General features: G+C 32.8%; 1 protein-coding gene and 3 non-coding genes across 4 annotated transcripts; 3 read left to right on the top strand and 1 right to left on the bottom strand.

The window, feature by feature from the left end:
* Positions 1-3,076: 3,076 nt before the first annotated feature.
* Positions 3,077-3,148, top strand: Trnad-guc (transfer RNA aspartic acid (anticodon GUC)). The gene has a single exon. It is a non-coding gene; the product is annotated as a tRNA-Asp (tRNA).
* Positions 3,149-8,134: 4,986 nt separating this feature from the next.
* Trnad-guc (transfer RNA aspartic acid (anticodon GUC)) lies at positions 8,135-8,206 on the bottom strand. The gene has a single exon. It is a non-coding gene; the product is annotated as a tRNA-Asp (tRNA).
* An 825-nt stretch (positions 8,207-9,031) lies between these two features.
* On the top strand, positions 9,032-9,577 carry LOC133330149 (uncharacterized). The gene has a single exon (XM_061538621.1). It carries the CDS (start codon positions 9,032-9,034, stop codon positions 9,575-9,577), a length of 546 nt encoding a protein of 181 aa, XP_061394605.1.
* A 193-nt stretch (positions 9,578-9,770) lies between these two features.
* On the top strand, positions 9,771-9,842 carry Trnad-guc (transfer RNA aspartic acid (anticodon GUC)). Its single transcript has one exon. It is a non-coding gene; the product is annotated as a tRNA-Asp (tRNA).
* The last annotated feature ends 7,454 nt before the right edge of the window (positions 9,843-17,296 follow it).

Below are 17,296 nucleotides of genomic sequence, written 5' to 3'. Positions count from 1 at the left end.
ACAGTTAAAGCCCCGTTACTGTTACGGGGTTGGCAAAAGGATTGAATGAAAACATTTGCAGGCCACAACAACACAACAGCAGCAACAACAACGGAAATGCTACTTAAATATCCCGAAACTTCGTTATTTGTTTTCTTCTCCTTCCTTTTGTTTATTTATTTTATATTTTGCATAAATATTACATTTGCTTTTTGTTTTATGTTTTCATAAGAGATTTAATAACTCCTTTTTTTCATTGGGTACACTTCCACTTTATGATTTTTCCTTTTGAGCTTATTTTTTCTATATCTCCCTCTCTCTATTCTATACACATTTCTGACATTTTTGCTATGCCTTGTTGTTTAACTTTTTCTCGCAGATTCTATTTCACACACTTCTTCCTGGTTTGGTTTTTGTGCAATTTCTTCCTTTTAGCAGCACACACACACAAACATATACACAGTAAAATATTTCTTTCAACTTGAGACGAGATTAATCAAGTTCGTTCATTGATTTGTTTTCGTATTTATTCCAATTGATATATAATTTATTTTCTTTTTAATTTTATTATCATTTTCATTCACAATTAATAAGTTTTGTTTTTATTTTTCTGTTTTTTTTATCTTTCAATTGAAATCTTCCGCACGTACTAACAACTCCGTTCCATATCAACCGCTCATAGCAAACTCCAAATACAAACTGAGCAGCAAAAACAATACACACGCTGAATGGGTGGTTATTCGCTCTCTCTCTCTCCCTCGTTCGCTCCTTTCTTTAGTGTACATCAGATGGAAAGAATAACCGGTACTCAGATCACCAACAACAAAACAAGCATTATTAACGAAGTAAACAATAAAAGAAAATCGTAGATAACAATTGGAAGAGAGACAGAAAAAAGTGTGATGCAAATGGTGAGAGAGAGAGAGAGTTGGAGAAAACATTGACATTAATTAAGTGTGGTATACACATTTGCAATGGAATGGATGTGAAAAATGTTGTCAATGTTGTGATTTTTAGATAATGTTTGTTTTATAGAAAATAATAAGTAAAAAAAGGTGTATGTCCCCGTATTCAAAAATTAATAAATATTCTCAAATTTATAAAGGAAAAATCAAAAACAATTTCGATTAATAGAACATTATTTTAGGTTCTGAAATGGACCAAAGACCTCATAGACCTTTATTGAAATATTTCCTTTTTTACAAGGAGTCCGAAATACCAAACTAACACTACTTGGTGGAAAAATATGGCTAAACTTTTCAAAATATCAAAAATTAAAATATCGGATTTATTAAATCCAGTCGATATAAATTGTCAATTCCATTCATAAATGTCAAAAAGAATCCTCATAAAGGAGTTCTATAAAGCCGCATTTGACAGCCCTATTCGTTCAGAGGCGTTTAAAGCCATGTCTGCGTTTGGCATTCCTGCAAAATTAATTCGGCTATGCAGGATAACCTTAACTGACACAAGATCAGCAGTTCAAGTCGGAAAGGACCTCTTGGAGACCTTTAATACCGAACGAGGATTCAGACATCCTGCTGGAAAAGGTCATACAAGAGGCATAAGTGAACAGAAATGACACTCTGTACACCAAACAACACATGTTAGTCGCCTACGCCGATGACATCAACATAATGGGTCGAACACTGAGAGCGGTAACAGCCACCTTTGAAGAAGTCTGCCAAAGTGGGTTTGGCAGTAAACGGCGAAAAGACCAATCTGATGGTATCAACGCGCAAGACGTCCAGTAGACTCGGACCAACAGTGGAACTTGAGAACTACAGCTTCGAGGTAGTCAAAGATTTTATATACCTTGGTACCGCCATAAATAAACCTAATGACATCAGTTTTGAAATTCGGGGAAGGATAATGATGGCCAACAAATGCTACGAAAGTTCTGTCACAAGCCAGCTAAGTAACAAAGTATTTTAAGGATTATTCAAGGCATGGATTTTTATACCCTTCACCACACTGTGGTGCAGGGTATTATGTCTTCGTGCATATGTTTGTAACAGGCAAAAGGAAACCAGATACACATGGTTCCTTTTGAGAATATGCATAGAATAACATTCTAAATCGATTTATGCATGTCCGTCTGTCCATGTTAAATTGTAAACAAAGGTCGCATTTATGATCCGAATTGGATGAAATTTGGCATAGGTTACAATAGGGTTCGTCCCTATTGGGAAAAAACGGTTCAGATTTAAATATAGCTCCCATATACATTTTCGACCGATTTAAGGTTAAATGGTGCATCAAAGTCCCTATATATCTTTCGGTTTGCACGAAATTTGGCACAGCGTAATGACTTAGGTATAGAATGATGTGTGTTAAGTTTCCTTAAAATCGGTTCAGATTTAGATATAGCTCCCATATATTTTCGTCCGATTTATGATAAATGGTGTACCAAAGTCCCTTAACAATTTTCGGTCTAGAATGATGTGTGTTAAGTTTCCTGAATATCGGTTCAGATTTAGACATACCTCCTATATATATTTTCTTCCGATTTTACGTAAATTGTGCAATAAAGACGCCAAGTTTGTCCGATTGCAACACAATTTTTGTACAATGAACTGTAGTTAATATAAATTATTCTCTGGCAGGTCTCTCTGACCAAATAAAAAATTTAGTATAGGTTGCCATTGTTTATGGATCCAATTTAATTTTACTGGTACTTTAAAATTACGACGTCTGTTAGGATTCATATGTTGAATATACCCAAAGTGGTGAAGGGTATCATATAGTCGGCCCCGTCCGACTTTACTACTTTCCTTACTGGTTTTAGAGAATATTTTTTCCATGGTTTATTTAAAGTGTAGATCTTTTATATATGTCGTTTTTATACCGATCAAACCTCATATGAGCACCAACATTATTAAATTAGCTTGATAATATTTTATCGATTTTCAAAACGCCATAGTTGTCAACATTGCGTTTTGTGGTAATAAGTGAATTGTTCCATAAGGTAGAGTAGGCAACACTGTGTGTGTGGTGAAAATGGTGTAAACTCTGTTGTTCTTAACCATAAATGAGAGTGGGACAATCTGACACAGTGTGGTCAATATAAATACCCTTAACAAGGTAGTTTTCAACATCCTCGATAGTATAGTGGTTAGTATCCCCGCCTGTCACGCGGGAGACCGGGGTTCAATTCCCCGTCGGGGAGAATTAAAAGTTTTTGTAATTCTATATTTTTTTATTTAAAATTTGATGTGTACAGTTTAAATGATTTTTTTTTTAATTTTGTCAGCCTTAAAATTCTCAGGTGTAGTCATTGTCCCATGAATCATGATTGCATACAAAATTCACACAAAACAAGATAATTTTGCATAACATTTGACATCGACATCCAAAATTGAATATTAATATATAACTTCTGTTGAAATTCATAATCCGCGCACAATTAAGAAACGGACAAAGAACTTCCCAATGAACGGATGGATACATGGGACACCCAAAAGTTCGGAAATGTTTTTTTATCATATCACCCACAACATGGCTTGTGTCAATGACATAGAAAACATGAATGGAGGGAGGACTATGTGTATGAGTGTGGCTGCCAACCAAAATACGCACCTTAAATTTAATGGTTAGCGGACCAGAGCTTAATGTTCGTTCGCTGGAACGGTTTATGCAAAATGACACATTTACAATTTAAATCGTTTGTTGATGTTGTGTTCTTTGACATTACTTTATTGTTGTTATTGTTGTTGTTGTTGCAGATTGTTGCTCGTTGTAAGTGGTTTAAAGAGTGAAAAATTTATGGTTTACACCGAAGCTGCTGACAGTTGCATTGATAGAAATTAGCATGAATGGCCACCTCATGTGTAGACAAGAAAATGTTAATAACTATTATGAATAAATTGATAAGACTGGGAACGGGAGTGGGGTCAACCCCACAGACCTGCATGCTTGGATTCTTATAAATAATATTTATTGCGGTAACTAGATAAGACGTGGATTTTTTTAAATAATTCTTTCAAGGTATACACAACTCGGATTTTTTAAATAATTTTTTCAAGGTTTGTACAAGGAGTGGATTTTTTAAATTAATTTTTTCATTTTTTCAAGGCATGACGTGGATGTTTTAAAATTCAGCAAGGCGTAGATGTATAAAAAAATTTTTTATGCGTGGATTTTTTTAATATTTTTTTCAAGGCGTAGATTTTTTAAATATGTTTTTTTCAAGGCGTGGATTTTTTAAATATTTTTTTCAAGGCGGGGATTTTTTAAATATTTTTTTCAAGGCGTGGATTTTTTAAATATGTTTTTTTCAAGGCGTGGATTTTTTAAATATTATTTTTTTCAAGGCGTGGATTTTTTAAATATTATTTTTTTCAAGGCGTGGATTTTTTAAATATTTTTTTTCAAGGCGTGGATTTTTTAAATATGTTTTTTTCAAGGCGTGGATTTTTTAAATAATTTTTTTTTTCAAGGCGTGGATTTTTTAAATATTTTTTTTCAAGGCGTGGATTTTTTAAATATTTATTTTCAAGGCGTGGATTTTTTAAATAATTTTTTTTTCAAGGCGTGGATTTTTTAAATATTTTTTTTCAAGGCGTGGATTTTTTAAATATTTTTTTTCAAGGCGTGGATTTTTTAAATATTTTTTTTCAAGGCGTGGATTTTTTAAATATTTTTTTTCAAGGCGTGGATTTTTTAAATATTTTTTTCAAGGCGTGGATTTTTTAAATATTTTTTTTCAAGGCGTGGATTTTTTATTTTTTTTTTCAAGGCGTGGATTTTTTAATTTTTTTTTTCAAGACGTGGATTTTTTAATTTTTTTTTAAGGCGTGAATTTTTTAATTTTTTTTCAATGCGGGGATTTTTTAAATATTTTTTTTCAAGGCGTGGATTTTTTAAATATTTTTTTCAACGCGTGAATTTCTTAAATATTTTTTTTTCAATGCGTGAATTTTTTAAAAAAATTTTTTCAATGCGTGGACTTTTTAAATATTTTTTTTTCAAGGCGTGGATTTTTTAAATTTTTTTTTTTCAACGCGTGAATTTTTTAAAAATTTTTTTTCAAGGCGTGGATTTTTAAAAGCAAACATTTTCAAGAATATTTTAAGTCTCGGATCTAAAAAAAGTTTCAAGGTGTTTTTGGGCAAGGTAATAAATCTTAATTACAGCGCACTCCCCCTTAAATCAATTTCCAATTTCGACAGCCCTCTTTAATTAAATTTAAGGAAAAATTGTCACAGCATGAATTAATTGCGGATATATTTTCAAACCTAGTGCCACTTCCCCTATTTTTCTTCCTTAAAACTAAGGCATTATCGTCCCAAAAAAAAAAACTGGAAACAAACTAATGCAAGTCATATGGACTTAAACGCCACAGGATGTAATGACTTTCTTAGACAGCCATGAGGGATAAATAGATAAATTATTTACATTTCCTTAAGAGTCCCCCAACCCTCCCCACATCCTCAACACACACAACTTAGCATAACCTTAAGGTCGGACAGTTTGCCTAAATATGACTAAGGAAAACTGAAGATCCTTTGATGTATGTGAATGTGAGCGAGTGTGTGTGTGTATAATAACATCCTAACATGCAACACACAACAGCAACAACAACAACAAGTATTTGAAAGTATTCAACAAAATTTTATCCAATTAAGAGGCCAGACGACATTCCACTCCATATTCCATACCATACCATTCCATAAGACATCCAGATAAATGGATGGATGTGCATTAGTACAATAGCAAGAACAACAACAATAACTACATCTGCAGCAGCAACAAATACAAGTAATAGACTCTAAGTATGTCTGAAAATTGTAACTTCTACGTGCCTGCAGTACTAAACAGGAAATACAAAGGATACAAAATGCAAAATTGAGGTGGTGATGGAGAATGGGATCTGTTAAATTATCAAATCGATGAAAAATGAATTGATGTTAATTCACATTTAAATATTATTAATTCGAAGGTTATACCTTTGAAAAAAAATTATTTAAAAAATCCACGCCTTGTATAACCTTTGAAAACAAAAAATATTTAAAAAACCAGTAAGGAAAGTAGTAAAGTCGGACTGGGCCGACTATATGATACCCTTCACCACTTTGGATACCTACAAGAGATGCTAATCTTTAGAGGACCATTGAAATGAAATCGGGCGGAACTAAATGTGTGATCTACATAGATTTATGAAACAATTAAGAAACCCATACCATTCTGAAATCTATGAAAAATTTGCATGTCAACCGGATTCTTTGGTGTATCATTTGCATGAAATCGAGACAAAAAATGTATGTGGAGCTGTATGTGAATGTGCACCTAATTAAGCAACCGTGGCGTATAACATTTGGTATGCTGCAGCGCATTGCGCTGTCCACAATTTTATCTCGTGTATACAGAACAGACGTAGACTCCTCGGTGCACCAATTACATAAAATCAGACGAAAATATACATGGGTGATATATGTAAATCTAAATCGATTTCTGCACCTTTAATCTAAATCACTCTAAACTCACTTCTGGTAAATCGAATAAACATAGGCCCTTCGGTGCACCTTTTATATAAAATCGGGATGGAAGCTAGTCTGCATCTGCACATTATTCTAGACTCAATCAAATACGCTATGCCAAATTTCATGCAAATCGAAAGATATATAGGGACTTTGGTACACCATTTACATTAAATCGGTCGAAAATATATATCGGAGCTATATCTAAATCTGAACCGATTTTCACGAAACTTAACACACATCATTCTAGACATTATTCATTACGCTGTGCCAAATTTCGTGCAAATCGAAAGATATATAGGTACTTTGATGCACCATTTACGTTAAATCGGACAAAAATATATATGGGAGCTATATCTAAATCTGAACCGATTTTCACGAAACTTAACACACGTCATTCTAGACCTTATTCATTACGCTGTGCCAAATTTCGTGCAAATCGATAGATATATAGGTACTTTGATGCACCATTTACCTTAAATCGGGCGAATATATATATGGGAGCTATATCTATGTCTGGACCGATTTTCACGAAACTTTGCACAAATCATTCTCGACCTAATTCGGTACCCTATGCCAAATTTCGTGCAAATCGAAAGATATATAGGGACTTTGGTACACCATTTACATAAAATCGGACGAAACTATATATGGGAGCTATATCTAAATCTGAGCCGATTTTCACGAAACTTAGCATACATAATTTTAGAGTTGATTCAGTACGCTATACCAAATTTCGCCCAAATCACAAGATATATAGGAACTTTGGTACACCATTTACCTTAAATAGGACAAAATTTATATGGGAGCTATATCTAAATCTGAACCAATTTTCACGAAACTTAGCATACATCATTCTAGGCTTAATTCAGTACTCTGTACTAAATTTCGTGCAAATAGAAAGATATATAGGGGCTTTGGTGCCCCATTTACCTTAAATCGGACGAAAATATATATGGGAGCTATATTTAAATCTGAGCCGTTTTTCAAGTCACAATTCAGTGCGCTGTGCCAAATTTCAGGAAAATAGTAAGATATATAGGGACTTTAGTATACCATTTACATTAAATCGAACGAAAATATATATGGGAGCTATATTAAAATCTGAATCGATTTTCAAGAAATTTTTCACACATAATTCTAGACTCAATTCAGTACGTTATACCAAATTTCGTGCAAATCGGAAGACTTTGGTACACCATTTACATTAAATTGGACGAAATTATATATGGGAGCTATATCTAAATTTGAACCGATTTTTCCCAATTTCAATAGGGTTCGTCCTTTGGCCAAATAGGCGAGCTGTGCCAAATTTCATCCAATTCGGATCATAAATGCGACCTGTACCTTGTTTGCAATTTAACATGGACAGACGGACATGCATAATTCGGCTCAGAAAGACATTCTATGCATATTCTCAAAAGGAACCATATGGAATCCTTTTGCCTGTTACAAACTTATGTACAAAAGACATAATACCCTGTACCACAGTGTAGTGAAGGGTATAATTATTTAAAAAAATCCATGCCTTGTAGTTACCTTGAAAAAAAAAATTATTTAAAAAATCCCTGCCTTGTATAACCTCTGAAAAAAATGATTAAAAAATCCAGGCCTTTTTCAGAGTCAATTTAAAAATTGTGTATAAGAATGTATAAAATATAAAAAAATGTATTGTTCTCCCCGACGGGGAATTGAACCCCGGTCTCCCGCGTGACAGGCGGGGATACTAACCACTATACTATCGAGGATGTTGTAAGACGGTTGCTTAAAATTACATTTAAATATAGACCAATTATAGACCAATATCAATTCTTGTATACAAAAGTAACCGTTTGTTTTTTTGCAACAGTTGTGTGTAATAGCAATGTTCCGGTACATTTTTGCATCAAAGTTCTTTTCATTATTTTTTACTACTGTTTACCCTTTTAAAATTATTTTTAGTCAGCATTTTAGACCAGTCACTCACTACGTGTTGATAACCAAATCGTCTTGTTTGTGACTTGACAACATATGCTATGTTCCAGAACTGGAAAGTACATTTTGAAAAAACATTTTTTTTAAATCCACACCTTTTAAATCTTAAAAAAATATTTTTTAATAATTCAAAACCTATAAATCTTGAAAAAATATTTTTTAAAAAGTCGACGTTTGGTAATTAACAAAAAATATTTTTAATAAAGAATCCACGCCTTGGAAAAAATATTTGTTAAAAATCCACACCTTATAAATTTAAGAAAAAAAATATACTTTTTTAAATACACGCTTTATAAATCTTAAAAAATATTTTTAAAAATTCCACACCTCATACATCTTGAAAAAAAAATATTTTTTTAAATTTCACATTGATTTTTTTTCCAAAAATCCACTGCTTCTAGTTTACCTCTCTAATACGGTAACACATCGTATGTCTTCAATTCATATCTGAGAACAAATCCGTACAATTTTTAGTACCCTTTGTTTAAAGCCTTTGATTTTGTCCATCTCCGATTTACCGGCATTTTTTGAGTGTTTTTGTATTGCACGCCAATTCCTCAATTCCTTGTCAGTCACTTCGGAAAGCTCTGCGAAAAAAGATGGCCAGTGGAGAACAACCAGCTGATGAGCGTAACATTGAAATAAAAGCACGCGTTGGTTCTGATGAAGAATTTACGCGTCGTGTTGAAATTGCCCGAAAATTAACGGAATCCGAAGGTGAAACAATTGTTCAACGTGATGTCTTCTTTAATTCACAAAGTGGTCGCCTTAAGCTGCGTTATTTACAACCTCCGGCCAAATCTCAATTAGTTTACTATGATCGCCCGGATGTGACTGGTCCAAAATTATCAAGATTTAATAAAATCGAAGTAGATGAACCTGAAGTTTTGGAGAAAATCCTAACATTGAGTAATGGCGCCAAGGGTATAGTGGCCAAAACCAGATATTTGTTTATGTACGGTCGAACCCGCATCCATTTGGATAAAGTTGAGAAATTGGGAAATTTTATGGAATTTGAGGTATGCCTTTTGCCGGAGCAGACGATCGAAGAGGGTCAGGCGGTGGCCGATAAGCTAATCAAGGAATTTGGTATACAGGAAGCTGATCTGATGACTGGTGCATATTTTGATGAATTGAAATCCTAAAGGAAGGTGGAGGGGTAATTTGAAATATTTTTTATGGTGAATCCGATTTTTTTATTTTGTTTATATTCCGAAATAAAAGTTGTGGCGTCTCTTTTTTGTTTGTTTATTCGTTAAAAGCTTCGATGTGTTTTTGTTGCAGTTGTATTGGTCTTTCGTAATTGGTATTATTTATTTCCGCACTTGGTTGTCACAATCCTCGATAGTATAGTGGTTAGTATCCCCGCCTGTCACGCGGGAGACCGGGGTTCAATTCCCCGTCGGGGAGAATCAGACTTTTTTGGTTTTTTTTTTAGAAAATATTTTTTAAGAACTTTATTTAAATCAAGTAAGGAAAGTAGTAAAGTCGAACTGGGCCGACTATATGTTACCCTTCACCACTTTAGGTATATTCATCAGATGGAATCCTAATAGACGTCGCATTTTTGAAGGACCATAAACATGAAATTAAACATTTCATTCTGCAACCTATACTAAATTTTGGTCAGATATAGAGTTGCTTCTGACAATGGAACAATATTATGTAAATAAAATTAAAGCAAAATATCGAAATCTAAACCGATTTCTATTTATTAAATTAATTTAACACATATCGTTCTAGACTTAATTCAGTACTCTGTGCCAAATTTCGTACAAATCGAATGATATATAGGGACTTTGGTGCACCAATTACCTAAAATCGGACGAAAATATATATGGGAGCTATATCGAAATCTGAACCGATTTTCACAAAACATAGCACACATCGTTCTAGACTTAATTCAGTACTCTGTGCCAAATTTCGTACAAATCGAATGATATATAGGGACGTTGGTGCACCAATTACCTAAAATCGGACGAAAATATATATGGGAGCTATATCGAAATCTGAACCGATTTTCACGAAACTTAGCACACATCGTTCCAGACTTAATTCAGTACGCTGTTCCAAATTTCGTGCAAATCGAAGAATATGTAGGGTCTTTGGTGCGCCAATTACCTAAAATCGGACGAAAATATATATGGGAGCTATATCGAAATCTGAACCGATTTTCACGAAACTTAACACACATCGTACCAGACTTAATTCAGTACGCTGTGCCAAATTTCGTGCAAATCGAAGGATATATAGAGACTTTGGTGCACTATCTACCTAAAATCGGACGAAAATATATATGGAAGCTATATCTAAATCTTATTTTCTTATTAACTTATTTTCACGAAACTTAGCACACGTCGTTCTAGAATTAATTCAGTACACTGTGCCCATTTTGGTGCAAATCGTAGAATATATAGAGACTTTGGTGCATTATTTACCTAAAATCGGACGAACATATATATGGGAGCTATAGGGTTCGTCCGTGGGCCAAATAAATGAACTGTGCCAAATTTCATCCAATTCGGATTATAAATGCGACCTGTACTTTGTTGACAATTTAACATCGGCAGGCAGCCAGACGGACGGACGGACATGCATAAATCGACTCAGAAAGTGATTCTATGCAAATCCTCCATGTGTCTATCTCGTTTCCTTTCGCCTGTTACAGACATATACACCAAGACATAATACCCTGTAACACAGTATGATGAAGGGCATAAAAAATTAACAAGATGCGGATTTTTAAAAATAAATATATATATATTTTTAAGAATTGACAAGGAGTGTTTTTTTAATATACGGTGGAAATTCTCCCTTTTACAATCCGCTTAGAACTTGTTTTGTAGAACTAACTTGAGAGTGAACATTCACTTTGAAATGATGTCAAGGTAAATTCAAAAAGTTCAAAAAGACAATTCACGGGGAACTGACTTCAAGAAGATGACAGTTTAAGTTATTGTTGTCATATTAAAAAATCGACAATGTTTTTAATCCACATACAATAACATTAATCCCTGATATACACTGAGAAAAAAAGAGTATAACATTCTTACCTTTTGAAAATTACAAATTAAACACATTTTCAATTTTTTATTTTAAATCTTTATTTATATCCAAAGAAAATGCCAAAAGTTGGTATGCGTGTTTTTTACAAATTAATTTAGAAAATAATAAAAAATACAATTTTTACAGTAATTTTAGAATATAATGAAACATAACAAATTTAAATTTGAAAAACTATTTTTAATATACAAAAATATTTGACTATGGGAAAAATTTTGAATTTTGACAAAAAGGAATGGTTAACATAACATAAAAAATAAACTTACTAATTAATAAAAATGCAAGAAATATTTTGAAATCTTCTAGTTGAAAAAAAAATAAAAATTTATATTTGATTGGATTGTATTTTATTCAACCTTCCAATTTCAAAATAAATCCTACATTTTTATTTATAAATATAAATCTGAATTTCTGATGTTGGTTTGTTTTGTTTAGTTTGAGTTTAGGTTTTAGTTTTGGTTTTGGCGTTTTAATTTTTTTGGCTAATGCGGTTATTACGATAATCCATTTCTTGTATCACCTGAGAATGGCGATGTGAAAATAAACATGAAACTAAATGCCATTTACAACAGTGGCGCATTTAGCTCCAAAAATAAACATAACTCATTTTGTGAAATGTCAAAAAAAGACAGCTGATTATGACATTTCTTCTGGCATGAGTTTGAATGGTTTATGGCCTCGTTTTGCGGGGCGGATGGAAAAAAAGTATATACATCGCTCATTTGTAAGTGACTACAAGAAATGGTTTATCATAACCTTTGGGGGTCTAAGTCCATCAAAAAGACTCCAAACAATTTGGTGTTACTTAACCCCCCAGCCTAGTTTTTGTTATTTATGTTTAATGTTAGGCATTTTGTTTTTGTAGGCGTAACTTGACCCAAAGATGTTTTAAAGGGATTTTTCAATTGGTGTTTTTTTTTTTCAGAGGTAAGCTGCATGTTTTTGGTTTGGTGGCTAAATTTTGATTGGGGAAAAATAGAAATTGGATGTTAACTGCGGAATACAAAATATCCAGTGATTTACATTTGGGCTAATATTAGTTGTTACAATTATTAGTTTGCTGTTGTTGCAAAGAGGTGACAAAGGGTTGCCTCACCTCTTTACAACAACATCAAACTATATTGATTGTAACACATAAAATTACCCAGTGTAAATCTAGGACAATATTTCATTTGACGGAAAATCCTGAGTTTCCCGAGGCAAAGAAGGTGAACATATTGCCGAAGGTTATGTCAGGTTATGTTATCAATGTTTAATCTGCTGTCATTTTTTGACACAGCTCATATGATAAACATTGATGGTACAGCCTGACATATCCCTTGCAATCACCTTTCTTAAACCCTGGCTCAGTTTTCTGACAATTAAAACTTTTCATATCCGACAGATAACAAATTTAAATTATGGGTTATTCACTATGAATTGATAGCCAAATTTTGTTATATCTGGCACATGGTATTTTATGAAATTTAGCTTTAAAAAACATCTCATTATTCTTGTTATTTCTGAGTGTAAAAGTGAAAGAGAGAGAGGAAGAGGAAAAGAGAAAATTCTCCTCTCCCCTTCTTCGTCTTCTTCCAAAAATACAAACAAAAATCTTGGACTTATTAAATGCTTATATAAAATGCTAATTTCACATAATGCCAATTAGAATGTTATTCACTGTAAATTGATAGCAAATAGTGGGATGTTAACAGTAAAGCCAGCTGACATTGTCATCAGATTAATCAAAACAAAATTTCATTAGACTTATGATTTCTGAGAGTAAAAGAGTTAGAAGGAGAGAACGAAAAACGGTCATATAGAAAAATACGAGAGTTTTTTTTTCTCTCTTTCACATCAAAAACAAACAAAAATCTAAGACTTGGAAAATATAATTAAAAATTAACTTCAAATGATGTTAAACAAAATGTTGCCATGGATAAATAGAAAATACTGAAAATTTGGAAGACAAACCAAAACAAATCATGCTTGTTGACCTTTAAAATAGACACCGAAATTCCAATAAAAAATTATTTATTTTTTTAATGAAAACATCTATAGGAAGTTGTTCCTAAGTATGTATGAGATTGCATTTTTTTGAGAGAGACAGTTCATGTGTGCTTCTCCCGCTATCCTGACATTCATTGAGCCAGATCAGCTGATTAAGTTGAACAGCTGTTGAACAGTTTAATGAAAACATCTATAGGAAGTTGTTCCTAAGTAGGTATGAGATTGAATTTTTTTGAGAGAGAGAGAGTTCATGTGTGCTTCTCCCGCTATCCTGACATTCATTGAGCCAGATCAGCTGATTAAGTTGAACAGCTGATTGTATTTTGAAAAATATCAAAATGGATGCCATTTTTATGGAAGCCATTTTGGGATAAAGTTTAAGAAGATAAACATTCCCAAATCCCAATTGACTTGAAGAATATTTAAAATATTCTTGTTTTGATATTTGGATATGTGACAATTAGGGCCACAAATATAGTATTTAAAATTACAAATTGTGTGTGTGGAAGATTTTTTGCAGTTTTTTCAGAAGATTTTTTTAGTTTCAAAACTGCCGAGTTGAATTCCCCCCATGGAGGATTTATTTGTTATTTAGGGATTTACTAAATCCGCTACAATGTATTGGGTTAATTTCATATCACTTTAGATTTGTATTTTTCGTAGAAAATTATGGAAAATTGAATGACAAATTGTCATTGTCCATTTCAATTGTAATAGAAAAAAAATCAAAGGCATCGAAGGACCAAAGGTGATTACTTCGTTTACATTTTGACCTGCAATTGATTAATTTAAAATAGTTTGGAGAACAGTGTTGAATATGTTAAGGTGCTTACAGATAAATCGCGTTTAGACTAAGAAATCCACTCGTTTTCAAATGCCAATTCCATAACGTATACGTCAAGTAATATTATTTGACATATACGTTATGGAATTGATATTTGAGAGCGGGTGTATTTCATTTAAACTAAACGTACTTTTATTGAATACAGTTATAATGTTAAAATATTCAATTTTTTTAGATATTTTGACTTCTATAAATCGAGTTTTTTTACTGATTATAATTTTTATAAGCTATACAAAATATTATAATATTTTTTATTATAAATATTTTTTTAAATTTCCAAAAAGTTTTTTTTTTGTTGATAAAAAAATATTTAAGATTTTTTTCAATTATATAACTTACATTTTTCAATCATTTTTTTAATTTTATATTTTTTTTAAATTTAATTTTCACTTCTTACAATTCGATCTTTACCTGACACCTCCTTTTGCTGATATTTCGCCTGCTGTTGCTGCTCTCCCGGACGTTTCTGTTGACGGCGATGGCAATCCTCCGCCACATGTCCACGATAGTTACAAAAACTACAACGCTTTGGTTTTATTTTTTCTCCTCCCCCGCCACCTCCTTCAGCATACATTTCATCAATTTCCCGTCCCCTTTTTAAAAGATCCTGAAATGTGGAAATATCTCCTCGACGCATATACTGACGATATTTGAAATGTATTTGACTATAAATCATATCGATTTGTACCGACTCCGAGTGTTGACCTTCGGGCAGTTGCGAAAACAGTGCACGCTTTCGGATAATAAATAAATTCAATCCCGTACTGCTATCCTGTTTTTCGGCAAAAAGTTCCTTATAGATTTGATATGGTGGCTTTGTCGGCGCAAAATGCTCTTTGATTAACTTGAGGCACTGCGACCAAGTTGTAACCTCTTTGCGTATGCCCTGCCACCATAAAGATGCGGTGCCGGTAAACAATAGGGACACACCCATTAGGGCTTCGTCATCGGTTATTTGTTCCAATGTTTTATATGTTTCCACAGCATTTAGGAATTCTTCGACCGCCTCTTGATGCTGTTGTCCAGAGAAACGTACCTTACATGCAGCCATGGTGTTCCTTGGCGGCTGTTGTTGTTGTGGAAGCTCTGATGTTTGGGCTGCGGTGACAGTTGTTGCAGGGGTATTATTCGGGATCGTCGACCCCTTTGTCGTGGAAACATTCCTTGAAGGTTGTTGTTCCTGTTGCAACATTTCAGTGATGTCCAAGGCAGGATCACGGAATTTGCCAAATATTATTTCGACAACTTAAACACACAACTCCACACACAATAATCGCACACATTCACTGGTCGTTCACAGACTGAAAATTATTGGAATAATTTTTGTGGTATTTATACAACAAGCCAGCTTGATAAATTCCATAAAAATAGTGTGGTCATATAGAGCGCTCTCTTTTTTGGGAAATAAGTAAGCAGCTATGCGTTCATTTTTTTAAGAAAAATTGAGCATTAAGCTTGCTCGGTACGAACTTGATATACCCTCCAAGATATTACAGTAATAATTCAAAAAGAAAAATTACAAATTCCTTTTTTTGGATTTTTTAAAATATTTTTTCAACACCCAAAAAACAAGGCGTGGATTTTGAAATAATATTTTTCAACATCTAAAACAACATTTTTAAAATCCACGCCTTGAAAAAATATTTTTTAGAAAATCCACGCCTTGAAAAAATATTTTTTTAGAAAATCCACGCCTTGAAAAAATATTTTTTTTAGAAAATCCACGCCTTAAAAATTTATTTTTTTTAGAAAATCCACGCCTTGAAAAATATTTTTTTAGAAAATCCACACCTTCATTTCTTTAATCTACATATTAAAAAAATATTTTTCTTAAGTTCACGGCTTACAAAAAAATATTTTCTTTAAACATTTTATCTTAATTTTTTTTTTCAAAAAATGTATGCTTTGAGAAACATAATGTTGAAAAAATGATCTCCTATTTAGAAAAACCATGCCTTGAAAAAAATCACCGTTTGTATTGAATGTTCATGAAGTGTATACAATGTTCGTACTGATTGTGCCCTGTTTTTTTAATGTTGGGCGCCAATCTCTCATTCATTTCTACTACGCAATTCCCTAAAAGTTTATGTATGGAACAAAAAATCGAGGGGACTCAAACCGTTATGAATTCTCACGAAGTATAAACAAATTCATAAGTAGAATGTGGCACACAAGGTATCGAATAACTTATTGATTCTTCCTTTTTTAATTTCTAGAATTCAATATTTTTTAAATGCTGGCATATCCCAAAGTGAGAAGTACCATTAGCCAAACAAAAAATTTCAATATTTATATATATATATATATATATATATATGTGTGTGTGTTATGATGTGTTTAAATATTACTGTCTCAAGCGCCCTCCCATTAGACGTGCTTACTACAAAAAAAATATTTTTTTTTGTTATTTCCTTTGTTGGATTTTTATTGTGGCTGTTTTTGTTATTTTTATAACACAGTGATTCATTTACACTGGTTTGTAGACGAAGATGATGATATTCACAACAATTATTTTATGTTTAATTTCTTTTGCTTAGCCAGAAAAAAAAACTCTTCACATGGGAGGGTCTGCAACACTCCATTGGTTTAAATTTCGCCAAATTTAAAAACTTTTTCCATTAGACCCCTTTTGTTTACGTAGGCTTTCATATCCAAACCATGTCAAGTTACGCCACCCCCACTGTTTATTGCCGGCAAAAAGGTTCTCCTTGTTTTTCATAACCATTGGATGATCCTTGTTTACATGGAAGCCGTTATCCACTTCCTTTGGTTTATAACCATTTTTATATTTCAATAATGCAGCCATTTGGGCCATTTCAGCCATACCAGCCATTGTAATAATGTTTATAATTTCAATGTGTTAAATCAACTGATGCACCAACCGATCGATGTGAATCATTTAATGGCTGGTTTTTATTTCGCTTTAATTTAAAAAATATTCAGGGAAATTACCCATACATAGTCCTAT

The sequence above is a fragment of the Musca vetustissima genome, unplaced genomic scaffold, assembly GCF_032173495.1.
Source record: "Musca vetustissima isolate MV318-11 ecotype Yass unplaced genomic scaffold, APGP_CSIRO_Mvet_v1 utg16895, whole genome shotgun sequence".
In the NCBI taxonomy this organism is placed as follows: Eukaryota; Metazoa; Arthropoda; class Insecta; order Diptera; family Muscidae; genus Musca; species Musca vetustissima.
The sequence above is the reverse complement of the archived record's forward strand: the minus strand, read 5'-3'. Positions and strand labels throughout refer to the sequence as shown.

What these genes read in the sequence shown, in the direction of transcription:
- LOC133330149 (XM_061538621.1), top strand. Translation starts at nt 9,032, where the DNA reads ATGGCCAGTGGAGAACAACCAGCTGATGAGCGTAACATTGAAATAAAA.